A 21267-nucleotide genomic window follows, 5' to 3' on the forward strand; every position below is an offset into this window, starting at 1 on the left:
AGAACAGCCTAGCATGTGAACCCAAACTGGCCCTAATCCGTTTTGCAAACGCAGCAAGACCCTTCAGATTAGCCCAACCCTGAAAACGACCTGCCGCTTCAGCTTATTCCGCCCTTCTCCAAGATGGCAGTTATTGGCGCTAGGGATGCTGGGCGTGCTGCTTGTGGAGCAGAGGTGCTGGGGGCGTGTCTGGGGCGGGGCTTCCGGAAGTCGTGAGCTGATTGGCCGCGGTGGCCGACCGGCCTCCGGCGCTGGTCCACAGCGGGCGCCGCGGCCTGAGGCTGGGATGTGACCGGCAGAGGGTTCTCGGCTCCGGGTTGTGACGGCTGTGAGTGGCGGCGACTGCGGCGAGGGCTGCGCAGGCGGGCGGTGGTAAACCAGGACACAGAGAGCTGCCGGCCGACAGGGCCGCGGGATGAGGAAGCGGACCGAGCCCGTCACCTTAGAGCATGAGCGCTGTGCCGCTTCAGGCTCGTCTTCCTCCGGCTCGGCCGCCACGGCGCTGGACGCCGACTGCAGCTTGAAGCAGAACCTGCGTCTAGCGGGCAAGGGGACGGCGGAGCCGCTCAGCGCATCCGACGCGGGCATGAAGCGGGCTCTCGGCAGGTGAGATGCGACGCGAATTCGCGCGGGTAGTCCCAGGCTTCCACCTTCAGGGTCTGCTACGGGAACATCACACGGTCCCATCCTCCCGGCGTCCTCTTCGACCCTTCTTCTGACTTCCTCCCCTCGTCTGGCCCGCAGGGACCGTCCAACCCTATCTTTCCTCCAAACACCTGCCTCTGGAGGAGTTCTCCTTCAACCCTCATTTCCCCTCCCTTCCCCTCCACCAGCTTCTTCTCGCTAACCCATCCAGCACTCTGACTGGCTTTGACACCCTTATCAGGTTAGCCCGCAGAGATATTTAGTGGTTGGGTCAGTAGTAATCAGGGGCCCCATATTCCTGACTGGCTCTGGAAAATCTCCTGAGGAGTTTGAAAGGCTGCCCTTAAGAAGAGGGCCACGCAGGGTGAACCGCAGACCCTGCAAGTGCTCTTAGCCAGTTTACCTGCTTTGCCTTGACCTTATATGGAGCTCAGTAGTAACTCTCCTGTCTGGTCCTTCTCTTCACTAGCTCATCCCAGGTCAAAGCAGCATTTGCTGACCCTCGAAAGAGGGTTAAGCCGTTTGTAGAATCCAAAGGAAAGGATGGATGCATCCCTTCTCAGCTGTTGGAGAGAACTGGTGGTTGGCTGTGCAGGTGGTTACTAGGCACTTGAAATCGGCACAGGAATTGGTCATTGGGAATCACTCTGTAAGGTCCTAGAGTCGTCTGGGGCTGGTCGGTTAGTTAAGTTTGCATCCTCTTTTTAGGATGGAGAAGAGGCAGTTATGTAAATCCAGCTGATTTCAAATTTGAATAGCATGTTTCATAGGGGTAGGTTTTTTTTCCTCTATGCCGGTTTCCTAATTTGACAATTTGTAGACTATTATCTTTCTTGGCAGTTTTGAAGCCATTGGTAGTTCGTGATCACAGATATTAGTTTGCAATATTTCTAAGACAAGAATTGTAGCAGTCATTTCTTTTTGTATCAATTGATTGTCCATTTTATATGTTAAACATTTATCCAAGAAGGAAAATCAGAGCTTGAAGCTCTGTTCTTACAAGATCATGAACTTAAACTACAGAGAGATCTCTTTAAGTCAGTGATTCTCAATCTTGCAGAAGGGCCAGAATTTGCTGTTTGTGGTTAAAATTAGCTACCAGAGGGTGGGTGAGATTGCTGAACTGGTAAAAGTTTTCTGCCATCAAGCCTGATGACCCATCCTTGTGAGAACTATCACCCATAAGTTGGCTTTTGACCTTCATGCAGTCCGCCTCACATACATGCACACAAGATAAATGTATAACATGTAATTAAAAATTAACTATCAGGTAATTAGTCTTTTGAAAGACTCATGTTCCCTTTACTTTCTCTTAAGAAAAGTTTACCTGCATTTACAACCCTTGATAGTTCGATTACATTTTTATTCATATGCTTTGCATATAGCTTAGATATTTAGAAATTCTTCTGTTGAAAAAGATCAAATTGCTATGCACAGAAATGTTTGGGAGGGCAGCGTGTATACTGCTCTGACACCTTCCTTGTATTAAAAGGACTTGGCTAATATTGTGGGACAAAGAGAAGCATTCAAATGGTGCCCACATCCTCTGAATGAACAGAGGCGTTAGGGGAATAAAGCATAATGAAGGAAGGCCAGATTGGATCATTTCTCCGTAGCTTTCCTGTTGGCCTTTGCAAGACATTCTGGTGCTTCACTCAGGCCAGCCCAGCCCTGTTTACCTTATTACTTACCTGACGTTGTAATTGCTATAAATGCATGAATACTTGTTGAGTTGCTTCACCTGTCTCCTCCCCAACCAGAATGGAAATGCAATGAGAGTCGATTGCTTTCTCCACCTCTGCATTCCAGGGCATGCCAAGTGGTAGGTGGCAAAAAAAATCATAATGACAATTAAAAAATAAAAACCCTGTTGAATAAATGAGTACCTAAAGTGGAATTGCCCGAGTATGCACAGAAGAATTAGAGCTGGCTGTGGCCTCCATCAGTGTAAGCTACCTGCTCTCAAGACTGTGTATCATTACATTTTGACTTTTCGTATTTCTTGTAACTCTTCCTCTTGGATCTTCATAGCCACACAAAAGTGGATAAGATTGTATAATGGTCCTCTGTCACATACTTTTAAGCTTTCACTGTTTAGCAGTCTTGAATGCCTCTCTTCTCACCATTTTTTTTAAGGGTGGGGACTAGACTCTTTTTAAGCAAATATTTTTTTATAGGTACTTTGGAATTACTTGAACAAAATGATTTGAAATGTTTTGAAACATTGTAATAGTGGTAGTTTCATATATCAGTTATGTATAATATTCAGTCTGAACACAAATTTTCTAAATTCTCAGAAATGTCTTACTGATTATCTTAAAATTCTGTTTTTATTTTCCTTTGTATCCTATGTACTTCCTTTAGAAAATGCTATACACTCTTTTTATCTGTTTCTTATTTTGTGTATGTATGATATGTGTGTGGAAGTACATGTACCATGTAAAGGTCAGAGGACAATTTCTGGAGTTCCTTCTACCTTTCTGTGGGTTCTGGGGTCGAACTCAGTTCTCCAACAACTGCTTTTACTGGGTGAGTCATCTTGCTGGCTGGCCCCTGTCCTACACATTTTTATCCTAATTATCTGGTTTTTGTTGGTGGTGGTGAAAATAGGACTTTTTATTTCTTATTGTTTTAGCTCATAACTAGTAACATTACTTCTCATGGTTTTTACAGTGATTCTCTTTGGTCTTCTAAGTATTCTGTGATGACAACTCCAAGTAAGAATTTGGTCCCTTGTCTTTCAATTTTTATGTCACTTGTTTCTCTTTTCTGGTCATGATATATCCCTACAGAAAAACAAGAACTATCAATGGTTCTAGACATCTTTGACTAGTCTATGACTTTAATGACAGCCAAGTACTTACGGGTATCTTTGACTATATCATGGACATTAACACAATTAAAAATACGGCTTATACTGGGCACTTTCATGACTTTATTGATAGTGCTTTTGATGGTTTGTTTGTTTTTGCCATTAAGTGTAATGCTAGTTCTTTTGCTAAGGAGTTTGTTGCTGGTGGTATTTTAAAATAATAATTAAAAAATGGTAGCTGGATTTTTAAGTGTCATTTGTATGGGGTGTTGTTTTTTGTATATGGTCTAGTCAACTTAAAAACAAAACCAAAAAATCCACTGTAGCTAATTCAGATGGAAAAAATTTCAAGACCAAAAGCCTCCATTTTGTTTTAAGTTCTGGATGTGTCAAAGGGTGATTTTTAAAGGTAAATATTGATAGAATTAATATAGAAGCCCTACTCTCTGGGAAGAATGGCAATAACTTGGTTTGTTTGGTGAGCAGAGATGGGCAGATGAAGTGCAGGAGTTTCTTTTTTCTTTTTCTTTTCTTTTCTTTTTTTTTCTTTTTTCTTGTAGCTTTGGAATTCTTGTCAGTGCATAGAAGGTACAGGTGATCTAACTTGGACCCTGAGAAGATACACATTAAAAGTACAGGGATGGTCTTTCTTCTCCAAACTTTAGACCAAGTCTAGGGATAGATACCAATGAGCTGCATGGAAGATTTCCTAGTCATATCACTCTTCATGTAAATACCAAGGAACACAGTCAACACTTCCCATCCAAGATGCCCGCTGACTTTACCTGTCCAGAAAGGCAGAGGCTGAGGTCAGGGTCCATGTCCTTTGCCTTTAGCCTTTCCAAGGTATTACCTGCAGCTCAAATGCCATGCATCCCTGTGTGTGTGTCTCTTCACCCTTAATTTATAGACTAAGATGAGAGGAAGTTCACAGCTGGCCTTTCTTTCTCTCTCCTTTACTACTGCATATAAATAACAGACTTAGCTCCAGTGATTACATTGCAGTAGGTTGGCTTTGTCTGTTGTACTTCATCTGGGCTCCCATTGGGTCAGCCTTTTCCCATTGTGCCTTACCTTGTCATGGTTGCTCTATAGCCTGACTCCAGATTTTATTACCACTGTGGTTTTTTATATTAGTTTGACTCAACGTTCCTTTTAGCCCACAATCACTATTCCTTCCCAAGGTAGCTTTCTGTGATGACTGGGGCAGACAGGTCTACATTGCAGGAGGTGACTTCAGGAAGACTGAAAGCTCTTGACCTGTTCAGACGCCACCTTACAGAAAGCATCATGGAATTTTGGATACTTTAAAAGAACCTGGGTTTAGAGAGAATCTCTTGTATACTGTGTGGAAGCTTCACCTGTTAATAAGAAACTGAGGGCCTATTAGCTGGTGCAGTAAATACCAGGCAAAGAGAGGGGGTTGTGGGGGAGCTAGGATTCTGGAAAGAATCAAGAGCAGAGAGATTTGTCCCAAACTCTGAGACAGATGCATGAAACTGAGAAGAGGGAACCAGTCATATGGCACACATAGAATAGAATAAACCATCTAGTTGGGGAGTGATTCAGAGCTTATGGCCTAGGGGGTTATTCATAATTAAGTCTCAGAGTTGTTATTTCTGGGAATAGACAGGTTGGATGGAAAAGCTGGTGACTACAACTGGATAGGGAGAGCAGCAAGTGGGTAATGGGTAAAGATGGTTGTTGCACAAGTCTGATGACCTTAGTCTGATCCCTGAAACCCATGTATAGGCAGAAAGTGAGAAAGCTACAAAGCACAAATACACACACACACACACACACACACACTAATATTTTTAATATATTTTTTAAAAAGATAGTTACTTCATCAGCAAAGGTAGAATACTGTTTGAGATTCCTGCTACTGCTCTTAAAAGAATTACTTGCATTTCAAATAAAATATGCAGGAGAATGTTTAATGATGCAAGTATGACAAGCTTCAGGTCCGTGCTGTTTGTCCTCACTTGGTACTATAACACTTAGGTTTCAGTGGCTTTGTGCTTTGCAAGGGGATCTGTCAGCACAGCACATCACTTGTCCTGTCCTATCTAGCGGACGGACAGAGGGACCAACCAACATAGGGAAGATGATAGCCAGAGTGCTGGGACTAAAATGGCCCTTATCTAGATGACCTGCCATTTGGGCTTAGTTTCCCTTGTAATAAATTCCATACTTTCTGGGATGCTGCATAGTGATCTGAGTCTCAAGTGAGTCTTTTCAAAATCTGTGGCTTAGCATGAACTACTTAACCTCTGAGCCTGCTTTTTCACTTGTAATGTGGAGGATAAGAATGCCTCCCAGTTGGATTGTCATGAGGCCCAGGTGTTTGGAAAATTCCTGGCACCCAATGAGCATCAGCTGGTAGCATTTTCTGGCAAAACCATCTCTGTTGTTAATATCATAAGCTAAAGGAACTGAGAAAGCTGTTAGCTTGTGTCAAGGACTCATTTCTCCTTCCCACTCCTGCCCCCAAGACTATAATCTAGCCGTTCATAGTTATACATTTAAAATATCCTACTTGGTGAGCATATGTTTTTTTAATTACATATGTTTATTTGTGGTTTTTATTTTGGGTGGGGGCATCACTCACATAAGATGTGGAGGTCAGAGAAAGACTTGCCAGAATCAGTCTTTTTCTTTCACTCTATGGGTCCCAGAGATCAAACTCTGGTCCCCAAGCTTTGACAGCAAGCATGAGCCATCTATCTGGTTAGCCCTGTATATGTTGACATTAGAGCATTTCTAACTATACTGTTGGGTCATCCAACCCTCTTCTAAGCCATTTTTACCTTACTCCATTCTCCCAGCCCTGTGTGTGTGTGTGTGTGTGTGTGTGTGTGTGTGTGTGTGTGTGTGTGATTCACATATACACATATATATGCATAGCATATATGTGAAGGCCAGAGGGCAATTTGTAGGTGTCAGTTTTCTCCTCTATTACATGGGTCCTAGGGATTGAACTCAGGTTGCAAAGCTTGGCAGTGCCCTTACCTTGTGAGCCATTTTACCAGGCCTGAGCCATTCTTTTAACAGTTTGAATATCTATTAGGTGTGGTAATACTTTAAGGCTGCAGCTTACCTGCATGAGCTTTACCTTCCTATGGAGAGACAGGAGACAAAGGAAGAGAAATATGCCAGATGCTCTGGGCACTCAGGAGAGTTGTAGAGCCAGTAAGAGACCAGCTGTGACTGGGCGCTGGTAACACACATCTTTAAACCCAGCTTTTGGGTTTAAAGGAGGCAGAGGCAGGCAGATCTGTGAGTTCAAAGCTAACCTGGTCTACATAGTTCCAGAACAGTCAGGGTTATACAGAGAAAACTTGGGGGAGGGGGAAGGGAGGGAGGAAAGGGGAGCGAGCACAGCTGTTGACAGCCTTTTTGACAGTGGGACACTTGATGAAAGCGTCTGTATAGTCCTGACTATCCTGAAACTTGCTCTGTAGACCAGGCTGGCCTTGAACTCACAGAGATCCTCCTGCCTCTGCCTTCTGACCACTCCCTGGCTAGTTTTTGATTTTCAGCTGGAGTGCTGCAAGCCCAGTGTCGGGCTGAATATGAGGAGGGTTCAGTGCTACGGCTCACACTCGTAGCACTGAAATCGTGAGAAAGAATGTTCTAGAGAACCGACCAAGGACAGGAGAGCCTGTGACCGTGCAGCAAGCCCTCATTCAGTTCTGTCAATCTGAACCATTCCACCCTCTCAGTACGGTCCCGCTCATAATTAAGTCTCAACATGTGCTAGGTGTGATAATGTGTGCTTCTGGGGAGACTCAGGAAAGGAAGAAGGATCATGTGAGTCCAGATGTTTTGGCCAAACCTCTCTTGTTGTTGTTGTTGTTGTTGTTGTGTATTTTGGAAGAATTTAAATCACAGAATTTCATTGTAATAGTCTCAGAGATATGAAAGAAGTCACATAACATCATCAACTCAAATGTCCTAAATTCAGAGCCTTATCTGAATCAGATATTCAAAGCACAATTTATCCTGAGACCTGCTGTGAGCCTTACTTTTAAAATACAATGGTGGGGCAGGCATTCCAGGGAGGGGTAGGCAAGAGGAAAGAAGTAGCTGGTCCCTAGTAAGTCCAAAGCCCTTCAGAGAAAATAGCATTCATCTAAAAGGTAAAGAATGGTGTTCTTTAATACTGCATCCCACATCCTAGGCACTGTGCTTGAGTTTTTAGGCCCCAGCACTCCTGCTTCCACAGCTTCACTGGGCTTACCAGCAATCATAAATTGGAGTCTTTTACCTCAGTTCTCCCACAGTTGGAGAGTCACTGGTAGCTCCACAGTTCTAGGATCTTGTAGGTGTCCCCACCCTTGTAGCTTTGCTGAGTATTGCCCGAGTGGTATTTCTGTGGTGGCTCTGCCTCATAACATCTGGCCTCCTCAACTGTTGACAGCCTCCTTTAAAATCAAGGTGCAGGGAGCAATGCACTCTGCTTGTTGTAGTGCTCAGAACATGGGTACACTTAAGCCAACGTCTTTAGAACTCTATAAACAAGGTTAACTTTTGCTCTGATTTCAGATATAGTTCCTCATTTTTGCCCAAGATCTCACAAGCATGACCTTTACTCTGATTTCTAGCATAGTTCCACATTTTGAGATCTCACAAAGGATGGATGGCCTTTATTCTGATTTCCAATGTGGTTCTTCATTTTCTGTCTGTCCTAGTTAACTGTTAGTGACTGTTAACTTGAGTTGACTGTTAAACAGAGTCATTGGAGAAGGGAATCTTAAATGAGGGATTGCCCAAATCCGATCACCCATGGGCATATCTGTGTGGAATTGTCTTGAGTGCCGATTGATGTAGAGGGCCCAGTCTGCTGTAAGGGGCCCCTTTTCCTGGGCAGGTGCTCCTCTGACATATAGGAAAGCTAGCTAAATATGAAGCTACATGTGAGCCAGCAAGCTCTCTGTAGTTTCTTATTCAAGTTCCTGCTTGAGCTTCTGCCTTTCTCAATGACAGTTAAACTTTGTCCTCCCAAGCTGGACACATGCATGCCTTTATTCCCAGAATCTGGTGGGTAGAGGCAGGCAGATCTCTGTGAGCTGAGGCCACAATGGTTGGCAAATCAAGTCTAGGACAGCCAGGGCGATTGCACAGCAAAATCCTGACTCAAAAAGCCAAACAAAGCAAAGCAAAGACCCTTCTATCTTCCCCTAAGTTGCTTTTGGCTAGAATATGTAAAGACAGCAGGAGAAAGGAAACAATACTGCCTGAAACCTCACAAACACTTAAGCAAAAATGATGACTTCTTTACTTTCCTTAAGCTTTTTTTCTGAGCCCTCATCACAGTCATGCCTAATGCTTTGTTCATGAAAATATAGGCTGTTTCTAACTTTCTCCAAATTATTCCAGCTTATACCATTACCAACCTCTAAACCTTCTTCCATGTTTTCCTGTGTGTATATGTGGTGGCTAGAGGAGGCCTTGAGTGCCCTCCTCTGTCATTTTCTGCTTCATTCCTCTGAGGCAGCCTCTCCCCAACCCACAGCTTTCTTTTTTCAGCCATCAGCCAGCAAGCCCTAGTAGTAGTCCTGGGTCTGCCCTGTTCAGTTCTGGGTTTCCAAACACCATGAGGTTAACATCCAGCTTGTTTTGTACACTCACATAAAATGCTAGGTTACAGGCTCAGGTTGTTGTGCCTAAACCACTTTGCTATTTCTCCAGCCTCTTAGTCTGTTTTTACAACAATAACAGAAGACCACAGACTGGGAAGATTATAAACAATAGAGGTTTATTTGGCCCATAGTTGTAGATTATGAGATTCTAAGACTGAGGGTTATATTTGGTAAGGGCCTTCTTTTATTACATGATAGAAAGCATCCTATGGAGAAAAAAAAAGGAAGTGGAGTAGCTTCAAGCAAGAGATCACATGCCAGAGCCACTGCTTTTATCTTTAAGCTACTCCTTCAGCCAGTTTGTCAAGATGAAGGTAGAGGGCTGGGGTATGGCCCAGTGTTAAGAGCACTTGGCTTAGCATGCTCAAGGCCTTGGGTTTGATTCACAGTGCTGTAAAAAGAAAGAGAAGAAGATAGAGAGGGACTGCCAGTGAAGGGATTTGAGCAGAGTCAGGGTGCTTTGATCTTTGTTTGTTTGTTTTATGAGACAGGGTTTCTCTGTGTAGCCCTAGCTATACTGGAATTTGATCTGCAGACCAGGTCTCGAGCTCTGCTTGCTTCTGCCTCGTGAGTGCTGGGAATAAAGGAATGTGCCAGCACCATCTGCTGTGTTTTGCTTTTATATTGGTTCTTGAAGCTGGAAAGAAGTGGACTTGCACTTTAAAGTGAAGAAAGATGTTTCATTATCTTTAATTGTTGTGAAACTTATGGAATCTCCACACAGATTTGGATATATTGATGGCTACTCACACAACGGAAAGGTGAGGATTTAGAGTCCATGCCGGTTATTCTGATACAGTGGAAAAGATGAAGCTGTTGATTTCCATCGCTTTTAATAACGTGTGCAGCAGATACATTATGTCCTTTCATCCTTGACCTGTGCTATTTCCACCCTGGAGTATCGGGTACCTATAACTCAGTGTATACAGCAGTTACCCTGCTTTGCTAGGAACTGTGCAAGCAATTGGTGATGCAGGTAGAGAATTCTTTTCTTTAGGGAATCTGTTGTTTTTCGGCTTTTATGGGTGGCAGCTGTCAGCTTTTACCCTAAAATGTTTTGTTCAGTACTGTGGCCTTGAGAGAATGCAAGAGTGACTGGAAACAGTCTGTCTGCTCTCACATTCACCTTCAGTTTTCCTAAATGGTCCACGCTGACCTTAAACTTGCCTTCTTTCTGCCTCAACCTCCTGAGTTTGGGATTCCAACAGGCAGTCATTCATCATGGCGCTTGATTTATTGATGTCCTTTTTTTCTAAATTTCTAATTCTCCTAACTTTACTTCCCAGATGCTGGGATCAAGGTATACACTACCATGTACAGTTATTTCATCCACCCATCCATCCATTTATTCATTTATTCATTTACTTATTTATTTTTGAGAAAGGGTTTCTCTGTGTAACCTTGGCTGTCCTGACATTTGCTCTGTAGACCAGGCTGGCCTCAAACTCAGAGATCTTCCTGCTTCTGCTTCCAGAGTGCTGGGACTAGAGGCGTGCATCATGACCATGCTGTATTTCATTCTTTCTTAAAGACCCATTTATTGCAACCTTTTTAAAATGTACTTTTTTTTAATTTATGTTAAAAACATATTCCATCTTTTGGCTTTTCACTTTATTCAAGCAATTTCATGCAAAGAGCATCACTGACCAGAAAAGCCATCTAGAAATAGAAGAAAAAGTCTCAACAGTTCAGAGACACAAAACATTCTGACAAAGCATGTCATGTCAAGACCCCGAGATAACAAAGATCACCATTGTAGAACACTTAATATCTAGCGTAAGGTTCCAGAAGGAAGAGACAGTCAAACCAGTGTGGGCCATATGGAAGCTTACCAGTGTCTCCCCAAGGCCTCATGGGAAAACTGAAAGATTCTGTGGGGAATCCTGTAGCTATCCAGGGAAGGATCTCTAGGTGCACAGTCACCCAGGAGATGCAGTTGTTATGGTGAAAGAGAATCTCAAGGGTCATCACTCCTCCACTTACTTTATGTCTGATTCAGAGTAATACAGATCCCATAGTGGAAATCGATGACGCAGATAACAGGGAAGTGAAATTCTCCTCTGGAGTTTTAACTGTGTGGTTCATATTAGAAATAGGATTTGTATCTTATTTTATTCATTTAACAAATAGCTTTCATGTAGCCTTTCTTTTAAAGTGTATTGAGTAGTCTTTATTAATGAGTCACATTGTTACTTTTTCAGCATCAGTTCTTCAGTTAATTAATCGAATAAGTATGATAAGCTATCTTTTGTCTGCTGTGGGTAAAATAAATACAAAATACTTTTGTAGTTTAATGAATACTCAATGAAACATTTTTTTGAGGTATTCCTTATGGTCTGTTTTTTTTTTTTTTTTTTTTTTAATTTCCTTAAGAATAGTCTGTTAAACCACACAATGGATCTGTGAACCTGTGAACTTGAGTATTACATATATTTTTTGATCTCATCATACAATACCAATACAAAAGCACCACCCATGCCTCTCAATACGTTGGACCAAGCACCTTTGAAGATAGCGTTGGCTCCTTCATCTTTTGCAATGGTCCTCCAGCAGTCAAGTGTCCCCGTGTACATAATACAGCCCCTTTCCGGCCAGACTGCACCATCATCCTATGATGAATGGTGTCAAATGGATAGGACACCAGCCCTGCCACCGCTGTCACACTCTGGACAATCGTCCAGCTCACGATAATGTGCACGTTCTTGGGGTCTGGCAGCATCCCCTTGGCACTGTCATAGACTCTGAAGTAGGCAGCTTTGTAGATGATGATGCCCTGGACAGAGACACTGAAAGCCTGGCATAGACCCTTCAGGCCATCAGACTTGAAGATCTTGGTGAGACAGACACCCAGCCCATTGAACTCACACTGTGACTATTCCTTGCCCACGTCAGCAGCCAGCCTGGTATTAGCAAAGTCCAGCAGGTAGACGAAGCAGAGGGAGGTGGCCCCGCTGCCCCACCGGAAGCCAGGTTACCAGCGAAGTAGCGCCAGAACTGCTCATGACAATCCACGCCTCCCAGGAAGATCTGCTTGTGCTTGTCCTTGAAGGCAGAGCTGAGAGCTTGGGTGGGGAAGTACCGGGTCACATTGGCCAGGTTACCCCTCCAGAAGGAGAGGAAGCCCTGCTCCTTGGGGGTTCTCACGACACAATCAGCGGTGCCTTTGTACTGTTTCTCTGCGCTGATCTGTTTGCTGGCATGCTGGACCTCTTGATCAGGGCGACAGGGGTCTTGGAGACGGCATCGTTGATGATGCAACCTGCCAGGAAGTCCTTAAGGAAGTTCAAAGCCATGCTGAAAGCCAGGTGTGCACAGCCTGCAAGAAGCCACTCTTTTGCTCTTGCCTATGCCTGACCAGGCACCAATACCCAGTCTCTGTCCCTGCACGATGTGAAGGGGACATGTAGCCTTGAAATCTAGATAATACAACTAAAATGGCACAAGAGTTGGGGAAATCAAAGTCTATATGGAGTTTACAGTCTTGTGAAGGAGAAACATAGCCAGAAGGCAGTACATAAATACCAAGGTAAATTTCAACAGTGTGGGAAGTGCTATGGGGGAAAAATAAGAAACATGGCCATGTATGATCCTTGAAAATGAGCTCTACCCCTGTGGTAAACTTTTTATTCTTATTATTGTTAGAACCCTGCCCTGACCACCTTCTCCCAACATGCACACAAAATCAGACCTTCCCACCGTGGGATACTCAGCTGTTCAACTCTGCCAACAAAATTTTCATGATTTCTCTTTTCCTTTTTGAAAACAAAGAGACATTAGAAGTTGTTGCATGTTTCATTAAGGCCTTGAAAGTTTCAGCTGTGCACTGCAATTGCTTCTAGTACCAACTGTGTTGGCGGAAGATTTTGAAGGTTGGGGCTGGAGAGATGGCTCAGTGGTTAAGAGCACTGAGTGCTCTTCCAGAGGTCCTGAGTTCAAATCCCAGCAACCACATGGTGGCTCACAACCATCTGTAATGGGATCTGATGCCCTCTTTTGGTGTGTCTGAAGTCAGCTACAGTGTACTTATATATAATAGATAAATCTTTAAAAAAAGATTTTGAAGGTTAATATTTCTTATTAAAATATTAATCCAGCCACTAGTGTTGGGAAATTAGTCTTTATTAATGGCTTTATTCTTTTGTTCCTTCTAAGCTAATTCTGATAACACTAAAGAGGTATGTCTCAAATCCCCAGGTAATTCTGAATACAGTCAAGTCAACAATAAATATTAGCCATCATTGCAGGTATTGCTGAGAAACAATTCATTATGAACACTTACAGGATAAATAGGACTTCACCTCTCCGGGAGTTATGGAGCACACATGTAACCCTAGCAGTAGAAAGCTGAAACAAGATCATCTATTTGAGGCCAGTCAGGTATAATTAATTAATGAGACCTTGTTTTACAAAACAACAAAAAGTTCTACCTCTAGCCCACTTTGAGACACATGGAGTTGAGTTTGTCTTGAAGTAGATGAAACAGCACTATAGCAAAAAAGAGAATATACATGCAACATTTGTCTGGGGCTTGTTTGTTTGGTTTTTAATAGTCTCATGTGGCCCAGGCTAGCCTCAAAAGCACAATGTAGTGAGGCAGGTCTTGAACTCCAGTCTCCACCTCTCATGAACTGGGATTATCCTCAGATGAAATGTTTTCAAAACACATAGCACTGAGCAACAAGAGCCAGTAATTCCTGGAGATGACTGACAAGTGAGATGAATATTAGATTTCTGGACTCACAAAAGAACACACATGGTATGTACTCACTAATAAGTGGATATTAGCCCAAAAGCTTGGGTTATCCAAGAAACAATTCACAGACCATATGAAGATCCAGAAGTTAGAAGTCCAAAGAGAGTATGCTTGGGGTAACAAAATATCCACAAGAGGAAATACAGAGACAAAATTTGGAGCAGAGACTGAAGGAAGGGTCATCCAGAGACTGGGGGTGGAGGGTCCATCCTATATACTGTCACCAAACCCAGACAATAATGTGGATGCCAAGAAGTATATACTAACAAGTCCCTGATATAGCTGTCTCCTGAGAGACTCTGCTAGAGCCTGAGAAATATAGTGTTGGATTCTCTCAACCAATCATTGGACTGAGAAAGGGATCCCCAGTGGAGGAGTTAAAAAAAGCACTGAAGGAGCTGAAGGGGTTGCAACCCCACAGGAAGAACAACAATATCAATTAACCAGACCCTCTAAAGCTCCCAGAGACTAAACCACCTACCAGAGAATACATATGGGGTTAGCATGGCTCTAGCAGCATAAGTATAGCAGAGGATAGCCTTATCAGGTAGCAACAAGAGGAGAGGTCCTTGTGAAGACTCAATAGGCCAGTGTAGGGGAATGCCATGGCGGGGAGATGGGAGGGAGTGGGTGGGTGAGGGTACACTCTCATGGCAGCAGGGGGATGGGGGAATGGGATAGGGAGATTCCAGAGAGAAAAATCTGCAAAGGGATAATTTTGAAATGTAAGTAAAGAAAATATCCAAATTTTAAAAAAATTAAGAAAAAATTATCAAGGTATTACTCTATTGCTGAAGAACTTAAAGATATATTGCTTTATTTTCTAAACATTAACACAATAAATTTTGTTAGAACTATTTTTAATAAAGTATAAAAAATAATAGCTAGGCAGTGGTCGTGCACACCTTTGATACCATCACTTGGGAGGCAGCAGCAGATGGATCTCTGAGTTCAAAGGCAGCTTGATTTACAGAGATAGTTACAGTCAGAGAAGCCCTTCTTGGGAAAAAATGTGTGTGTGTGTGTGAGAGAGAGAGAGATGCCGTTAATTCTAGTATATAGGAGTCAGAGGCAAAATCTCTTATGTTCTACATAGTGAGTTCCAGGATGGCCAGAGCTACACAGGGATCTTGTCTCAATAACATAATTAATTAATATAAAATAACAATATCCAGCACTCACCACTGAATATTCACAAGATCTACTATCTTATCAAAGATTATCAGGCATGTGCATTTGCTCAACTTGTTGCAACAAAGTAATGGCAAAATTGTTAACACAGTTGTTCTCTGAAGGCTGATTTGACTACCTTCCTTTTTCTTCACATGGTCTTTTGTTTATATATACACTCATTAATATTTTTGTTTTGCTTATTAAGGCAGCATATTATGTAATCTAGGTTGGCCTTAAGCTTACTACATAGCTGAAAATGACTTAGAATTTTTGATCTCCCTCCTTCCATCTCCACCCCTACCAGCTCAAAATTCACCAGCCTTCTCCTTGTTATTTTTTTTTCTCCTACTCCACTACTTCTTCCTGTTCCTCCTTTTTATTTTTGTTTGTTTGTTTGAGACAGGGTTTCTCTATGTAGCCCAGGGTGTCCTGGAACTCACTGTAGACCAGGCTGGCCTTGAACTTGAAGATAATCAAAAGTTTTCGCCACTTCTGCGTGGCTTAATTTTTTCCCCCAAACTTCTTCTTATGCACATCAATCACAGTAGATTAGTGCTGACCCAGCTGATCTCAGTTTAGCACAATTAGTCCTTTAAAGATCTACTTCTAAACATTCCCCAACGCTGCAAAAAAAAAAAAAAAACCAAAACTACATTAAATGAGTTCCCAAGTTAAGTGTGAACAGCAACAATATTTTAAAGAGATCAATGCAGTGACAAAGAGATCCATTAACGAAAGTTTCCAAATATATATCTTACTTTTGTCATCACTATAACAAAATATTTTGCAGAATCAACAAAGGATAAAAGTGTATTTTGGTTTAGTTTAGTTTATCATAGCAGGGAAAGCATGGTAAAGTTCTGGGAAGTGTTCATGGTGGCAAACTAGCTGAGGCTCCTCATATTTTGGCAGATCAGGAAGCAGAGATGATGGATCAAGGCCAGGCTAAAATGTACACTCCAGTGATCCTTCTCTGAAAGATCTTGGTGTATCCACACGGAGTAAAGTTGAGAGAGGGAGACAGAGAGAGAGAGAGAGAGAGAGAGAGAGACAGACAGACAGACAGACAGACAGACAGACAGACTGAGACTCAGTACAACTGTTATTCTGCAATCCTGGATGTGTATGCATTTACAAAAAATCTTTAATGTACAATAGCAAATGTGAACCTTCATATAAACTCTGGGTACAAATGTGTTGATGCAGGTTCTTCAGCAGACAAATGTTCTACTCTGGGCGATATTGGGGATACAGGGAAGGCTGTGTATATATATACAGAGAGGAATATATGAGACATCTCTCTTGTTTGCTTCTGTTCCACTTTGTTGTCAACTTAAAACTTCTCTAAGAAACTAGATTTTTTAAAAAACTTTTTACTGATTCTTAGTAAAGAATCATGCGCATCTGCATCATGCATATCTGACCTTCACCCTTGCAACCTCCCCTCCAAAACAAAACATGCAAGCAAACAAAGAAAAAACAAAGTGTAGTAAACATCTATGGCCACCCGATGCTGGGATTGGCAGGGTCAGCATTCCTGTTCTCATTCCTTGAGGTTTGCTCACTCACACCCATACCACCAGAGCCAGCTCCACTGTACTGCTCAGTCAAGATGTGGAGCCCACTCCCCCAAGTGCTACAGCCTGTCAGGGGCTGCACCAACCCTCCAGCTCTCACACCTGAGCTCACTCACCTGTGTCTTCACTATCAGGGCCAGCTCTACGGTATTGCCCAGACACATGCAGGGTCCTATTCTCCGAGTGCTACAGGGCCAGCTCCCCACTCCTATGACCTGCAGTTCTAACTGAGTTGGGGGAGGGCCTCACCTGTGCACCAATGCCACCTCACAAGAGACAAATGGTGGGGCCAGCTCTCCTTTGCTCTCACCCTTTGAGCTGGCTCACCCATTCCCTTTCAACCAGGGCCAGCCCTACTGTACTGCCCAGGGTCTATTTTGCAGAGTGCTGCTGCCAGAGAAGGGCTCTCATGACCCCAGGGTCACTTCTTCCAACTGCCTTAGGTGGCAAGGGGTGAGGGGGAAGGGCATCTCCCTCTGGCTCAGGCCACTTCATGGCAGAGAAGTGGTAGAGCCAGCTCTGTTGCAATAAATATTAAAATTATCTGTTGCTACCAGTCCTGCAGGGTCTCAGTCCATGGGAACTCTCACCCTGCCGGTGTTGTTGTAACCTCTTCAGCCCGAATAAGCCCATTCAATGAAAACACAACTCAGTAAATATGAATACAAGCTTTGGGTGTAGATAGGGCAGATTTACCACTACACTACTCTATTTCTCAGCTATGAGATCCCTTATAACTTGCAGTTTCTCCAGGTCACTTGCTTCAACTTCATCTTCTTCCACCTTCTTCTCCCATACCCTCTCTCTCCACCTTTCCTTCCCTTGCCCAATTACAGGCTCTCTCCTTTTACAAATTAAAATGGGAAGAAGGTTCTGATGAAGTCACCTGAATACTTGCCTAGGCAGCCCTTCTAAGGGAAGTGGAATTAGCATCGAAATACAAACAGCTGCAGGACAATCCACATTTCCCCCTTTTTTTCCCAGTTAAAAGGCTCTTTTCCTTTAACTATAAAATGAGTACAACTATTACCATTCTGCAATTTGTGAAGAATAAGACAGCATACTACCCAATCCAACAATTTTGTCCATTAAATAAAGCACTTTGCCATCTATCCTAAAAGACTATAGTTCTACACCTGATTTATATCCTGGTTTTAGATTGTGTGTCATCTGAAAACCACCCTTTCAGATCTGTATTATCTTTTTTAATGCTAAACAGCTGGGTTCGCTATGAGACTACCAGTCTTCAATCACGTCAACTAATATTACTTGATACACGAGAAGCACAAAATGTAGCCAATCTATAGAGAGTCCCTCATTCCTCAAAATGTTGGAGCACCAGTCTTCAACCTTCTGTCCATGGATCATATCTGACAGACCTCTGTAATGCAGAATTTTGAAGGGCTGATAATTCTGGCTAGGCAAAGATTATCAGTCAACTATTCTGCATAATATGTCCCTTTCTGGATAGTATTTGTCTGTAGATGAATGAGGCAGTTTTTGCCTAATAGCTGTCTCGCCACAACTGGAGCAACTCCACTGATGGTCAGTTTCTTCTTAAAATCCAAGAAGGGATGCTGTCAAGAACAGACAAGTGTTTAGTCAAATGATCTTTAATTAAAAAAAAGTCCATAAACATCATATTCTGTGGACTTCTGACGCCTTTAAAGATTATCTATCTACACAAAGCATCTCTGAACTGTTAAGCCTTGACTACTCTTGGCCATCTCTAATTATGATATCCCAAAACACCCTTTTGTTTATTCAACTAAAAACAGTGTATAATAGCAGTTATAGGACTGGGTCCAAGCCTTACATTCCCAAATATATAGGCACGATGCCTATATTAAAGTAACATTATTAATCTTAATTTTAAATCAATAAGAAATTATACCAATGAAAACATTAGATTTGTATCATAAATTCTATATTAATGTAAAGAGTATAACTTCAACTTTATCAATTACAAATATTTCTACTAATGTAAGATATAGCTATGCAATGTTTTGTTTAAGAGTAAATTTATTAACCTATCTTTATGTCTATTTCTCTAACTTCTATATTATTACTATATCCCCCTTTTTCTTCTCCATCCCTTCCCCCTACTTAAGAAGGAAGGATAGTGAAAAGGAAAAGAAAGGTAGCAATCTCTGAGTTTAAACTCTCTAGTTCCCTCCCTGTCCAAAGCTGCATTTGTAAAGTATCTCTTAAATGACAACATATCTATAATTCAAAAAATAACCAGAACCATCTACCCCAACATAAGGAACTCGAAGAAAGATCTTTTGTCTGTTTCCAGTTGAGGTGGGGTGAAGAATTGCCTTCAGGAGGCCCAAGGGAAAATAGGAAAACTAGCTTTGTCAAAGTGGAGCTGGGCACATGGTCTATTTCTTTACCACATGGTCCTCTAGGTGGTTAGTTACCATTCCTGGCACCCACACATTTCGTTCCACACATGGTCAACAGAGCTGAAACTGCACGCTCCAGCTGCCTCTTAACCATTGCTTTTACACACTGTCCTCCACGGCCTGGTAAAATCAAGACTCAATAATCAGTCATTTATCAATCATATTTATATGTTAAATTCTCAATCCACAATACATCCAAACAATTAATTCACTACCAATTAATAAAAATATAATTTGCCCACCTAGAAAAGGTAAAATCGATCTAGTTCGCCTTGATCTGAAACATCCTCTGCCATCTCCATCTTGAATCTCCTGCTTTCTTCTCTTCTGCCTAACTGAAACGTTGTCCCCACCCCACTCTCTACTGTCCAATCATGTATTGCTTTGACATCAACCTACACAGCTTTTCCATGCTCTTGCCTTTGGAGCCAGCTTACCTGCACCCTCTCCAACCAGGGCCAGCACTACTGTGCTGCCCAGGCGAGGTGCAGTGATGAGAGGGCCAGCTCTTCTGAGCACTGGGTGCTGCAGCTGGTGAGGGGCAGGGCCACCTCTCATGATCCCGGGTGGTGAGCGTCAAGGTATCACCCCTAAACCCACACTACCTAATGGCAGGCGAGTGATGGGACCAGCTCTCTCAAGCTCTCACCCTTTGGGCTGGCTCACATGCACCCCATGCCACCAGGGTCATTTCTGCTATACTGTCCAGGCAAGATGCAAGGCTAGCTTTGCCAAGCTCATGACCCTGTGCACAGCTTTCCAGACTCCTGGTGGCAAGACGCGGGTAGGGGGCGCATCACCTCTGTTCCCTTGCCACCCCATGGAAGACGTGTGGCAGGGTCATATCTCCCACCCTTATGCCCTCGGGGTTGGCTCACCCACACCCCTTCCACCAAGACCAGCTCCACTATACTGCCTGGGCTGGGTAGGGGCTGTTCTCCTGAGTGCTACAAGTGAGAGATGGGCCAGTTCTCCTGAGCACTGCATCCAGTGAGGGCAGAGACAGTTATTCACAGCTCCTGAACACCCATGTGTTTTCCAGCAGCTGCCTCGACCAGGGACAGCCCCATGTCCTCTAGATGAAATTAGAGCCATACTGACACTGACTCCTTCCACTATGTTCTGAGATATAGCCCTGAGTGTCAGCTTAGGGTGGGGCTGGACACTCATAAAAGGCTAGTCCCCTCCACTCTTTTTTAATAGATTTATTTATTTAATGTATGTGAGTATACTGTCACTCTTCAGACACACCAGACCCCATTATAGATGAGCCACCATGTAGTTGCTGGGATTTGAACTCAGGACCTCTGGAAGAGCAGTCAGTGTTCTTGACATATGAGCCATCTCTCCAGCTCGTCACTCTTGAGTCTCCAGTTCCATCTTTCTTCATAATCCTCAAGCTGTTTCACTGCTCTTTCTCTTCCATCTGACCACTACATACGCACATTGTGGTGGCTCACATAGCTGGCCGGCCCATGGGCAATATCTTCCATCTGTGCTTTGTGTTGTGGTGGCAAGCTGGTGTCTGTGGCCCACCTGTGCCATGAGCTGGAAGGCATGGTTGTCCACAGATCTTTGTATGTGTTCCTCCTCATGTGCTGCACTGCCTGGATTTGACTTTATTTGATTTGATTTTTATGAGATCCTAGGCATGAGACAGCTTTGGCTATCAAGCCAGACATCAAGCTAGGATGAACAAAGGTCTACCATCTGCTCTGCCCCTGACGAAACATCACCACCACACCAAGGTGTCTCTTTGTTCATTGCAAGGGGGTGAAATTAAACCTAATTTTATTTTTTTAAAGAGAGAAATGAGTATTGACAGGACCAACAGTGGCGAACAGCATGAATCCCCAAATATGCTTCGTAAAGACAAAAAAAATGCAGAGTCATCTCTAGTGACAGAAAGTAGATCCCTAGACATTTGAAGTTGGAAGGGTTGAGAGGGAAGCATGAGAGGGTCTGGAAACGGGCTCACAGACAGGCCTCTTGGTTATCTTTCCTCTGGTGATGGAATTTATGTTCAAACTTATGTATATATACTTTATGTAGTTAGTGTGTCAATTATGTTTCAGTAAAGCTGTTTCTAGAGCAAAATAAACATTACGTTTGCATGAGTTTGGAAGGAAAATATCTGACTTTGGTCTAGTCTGTGGTAGGATTCTATTTTACTCCTACTGGCCTTTGGAGTTTGTGAGCTTTGTTAGGTAACATGAAACATCATGGAGAAAGCAAGGTCACGTTTCCTTTGTGT

At 43.0% G+C, this 21267-nt stretch overlaps 1 protein-coding gene and 1 pseudogene across 2 annotated transcripts in view; one reads left to right on the forward strand and one right to left on the reverse strand.

Annotated features, from left to right (window-relative positions):
- Nucleotides 1-263: 263 nt before the first annotated feature.
- ABHD12 (abhydrolase domain containing 12, lysophospholipase) overlaps nucleotides 264-21267 on the forward strand; it is a 69285-nt gene continuing 48281 nt past the window's right edge. The window contains exon 1 of the mRNA XM_080925227.1: nucleotides 264-606. Coding sequence (XP_080781353.1) covers nucleotides 416-606 — 191 coding nt within the window. The 5' untranslated portion in view covers nucleotides 264-415. The remainder of the gene's footprint in view (nucleotides 607-21267) is intronic.
- On the reverse strand, nucleotides 11508-12395 carry LOC308427074 (ADP/ATP translocase 1-like; annotated as a pseudogene). Its single transcript has one exon. The product of its transcript is annotated as an ADP/ATP translocase 1-like (transcript).

The sequence above is a fragment of the Micromys minutus genome (assembly GCF_963924665.1).
Source record: "Micromys minutus genome assembly, chromosome: 11".
NCBI lineage: Eukaryota > Metazoa > Chordata > Mammalia > Rodentia > Muridae > Micromys > Micromys minutus.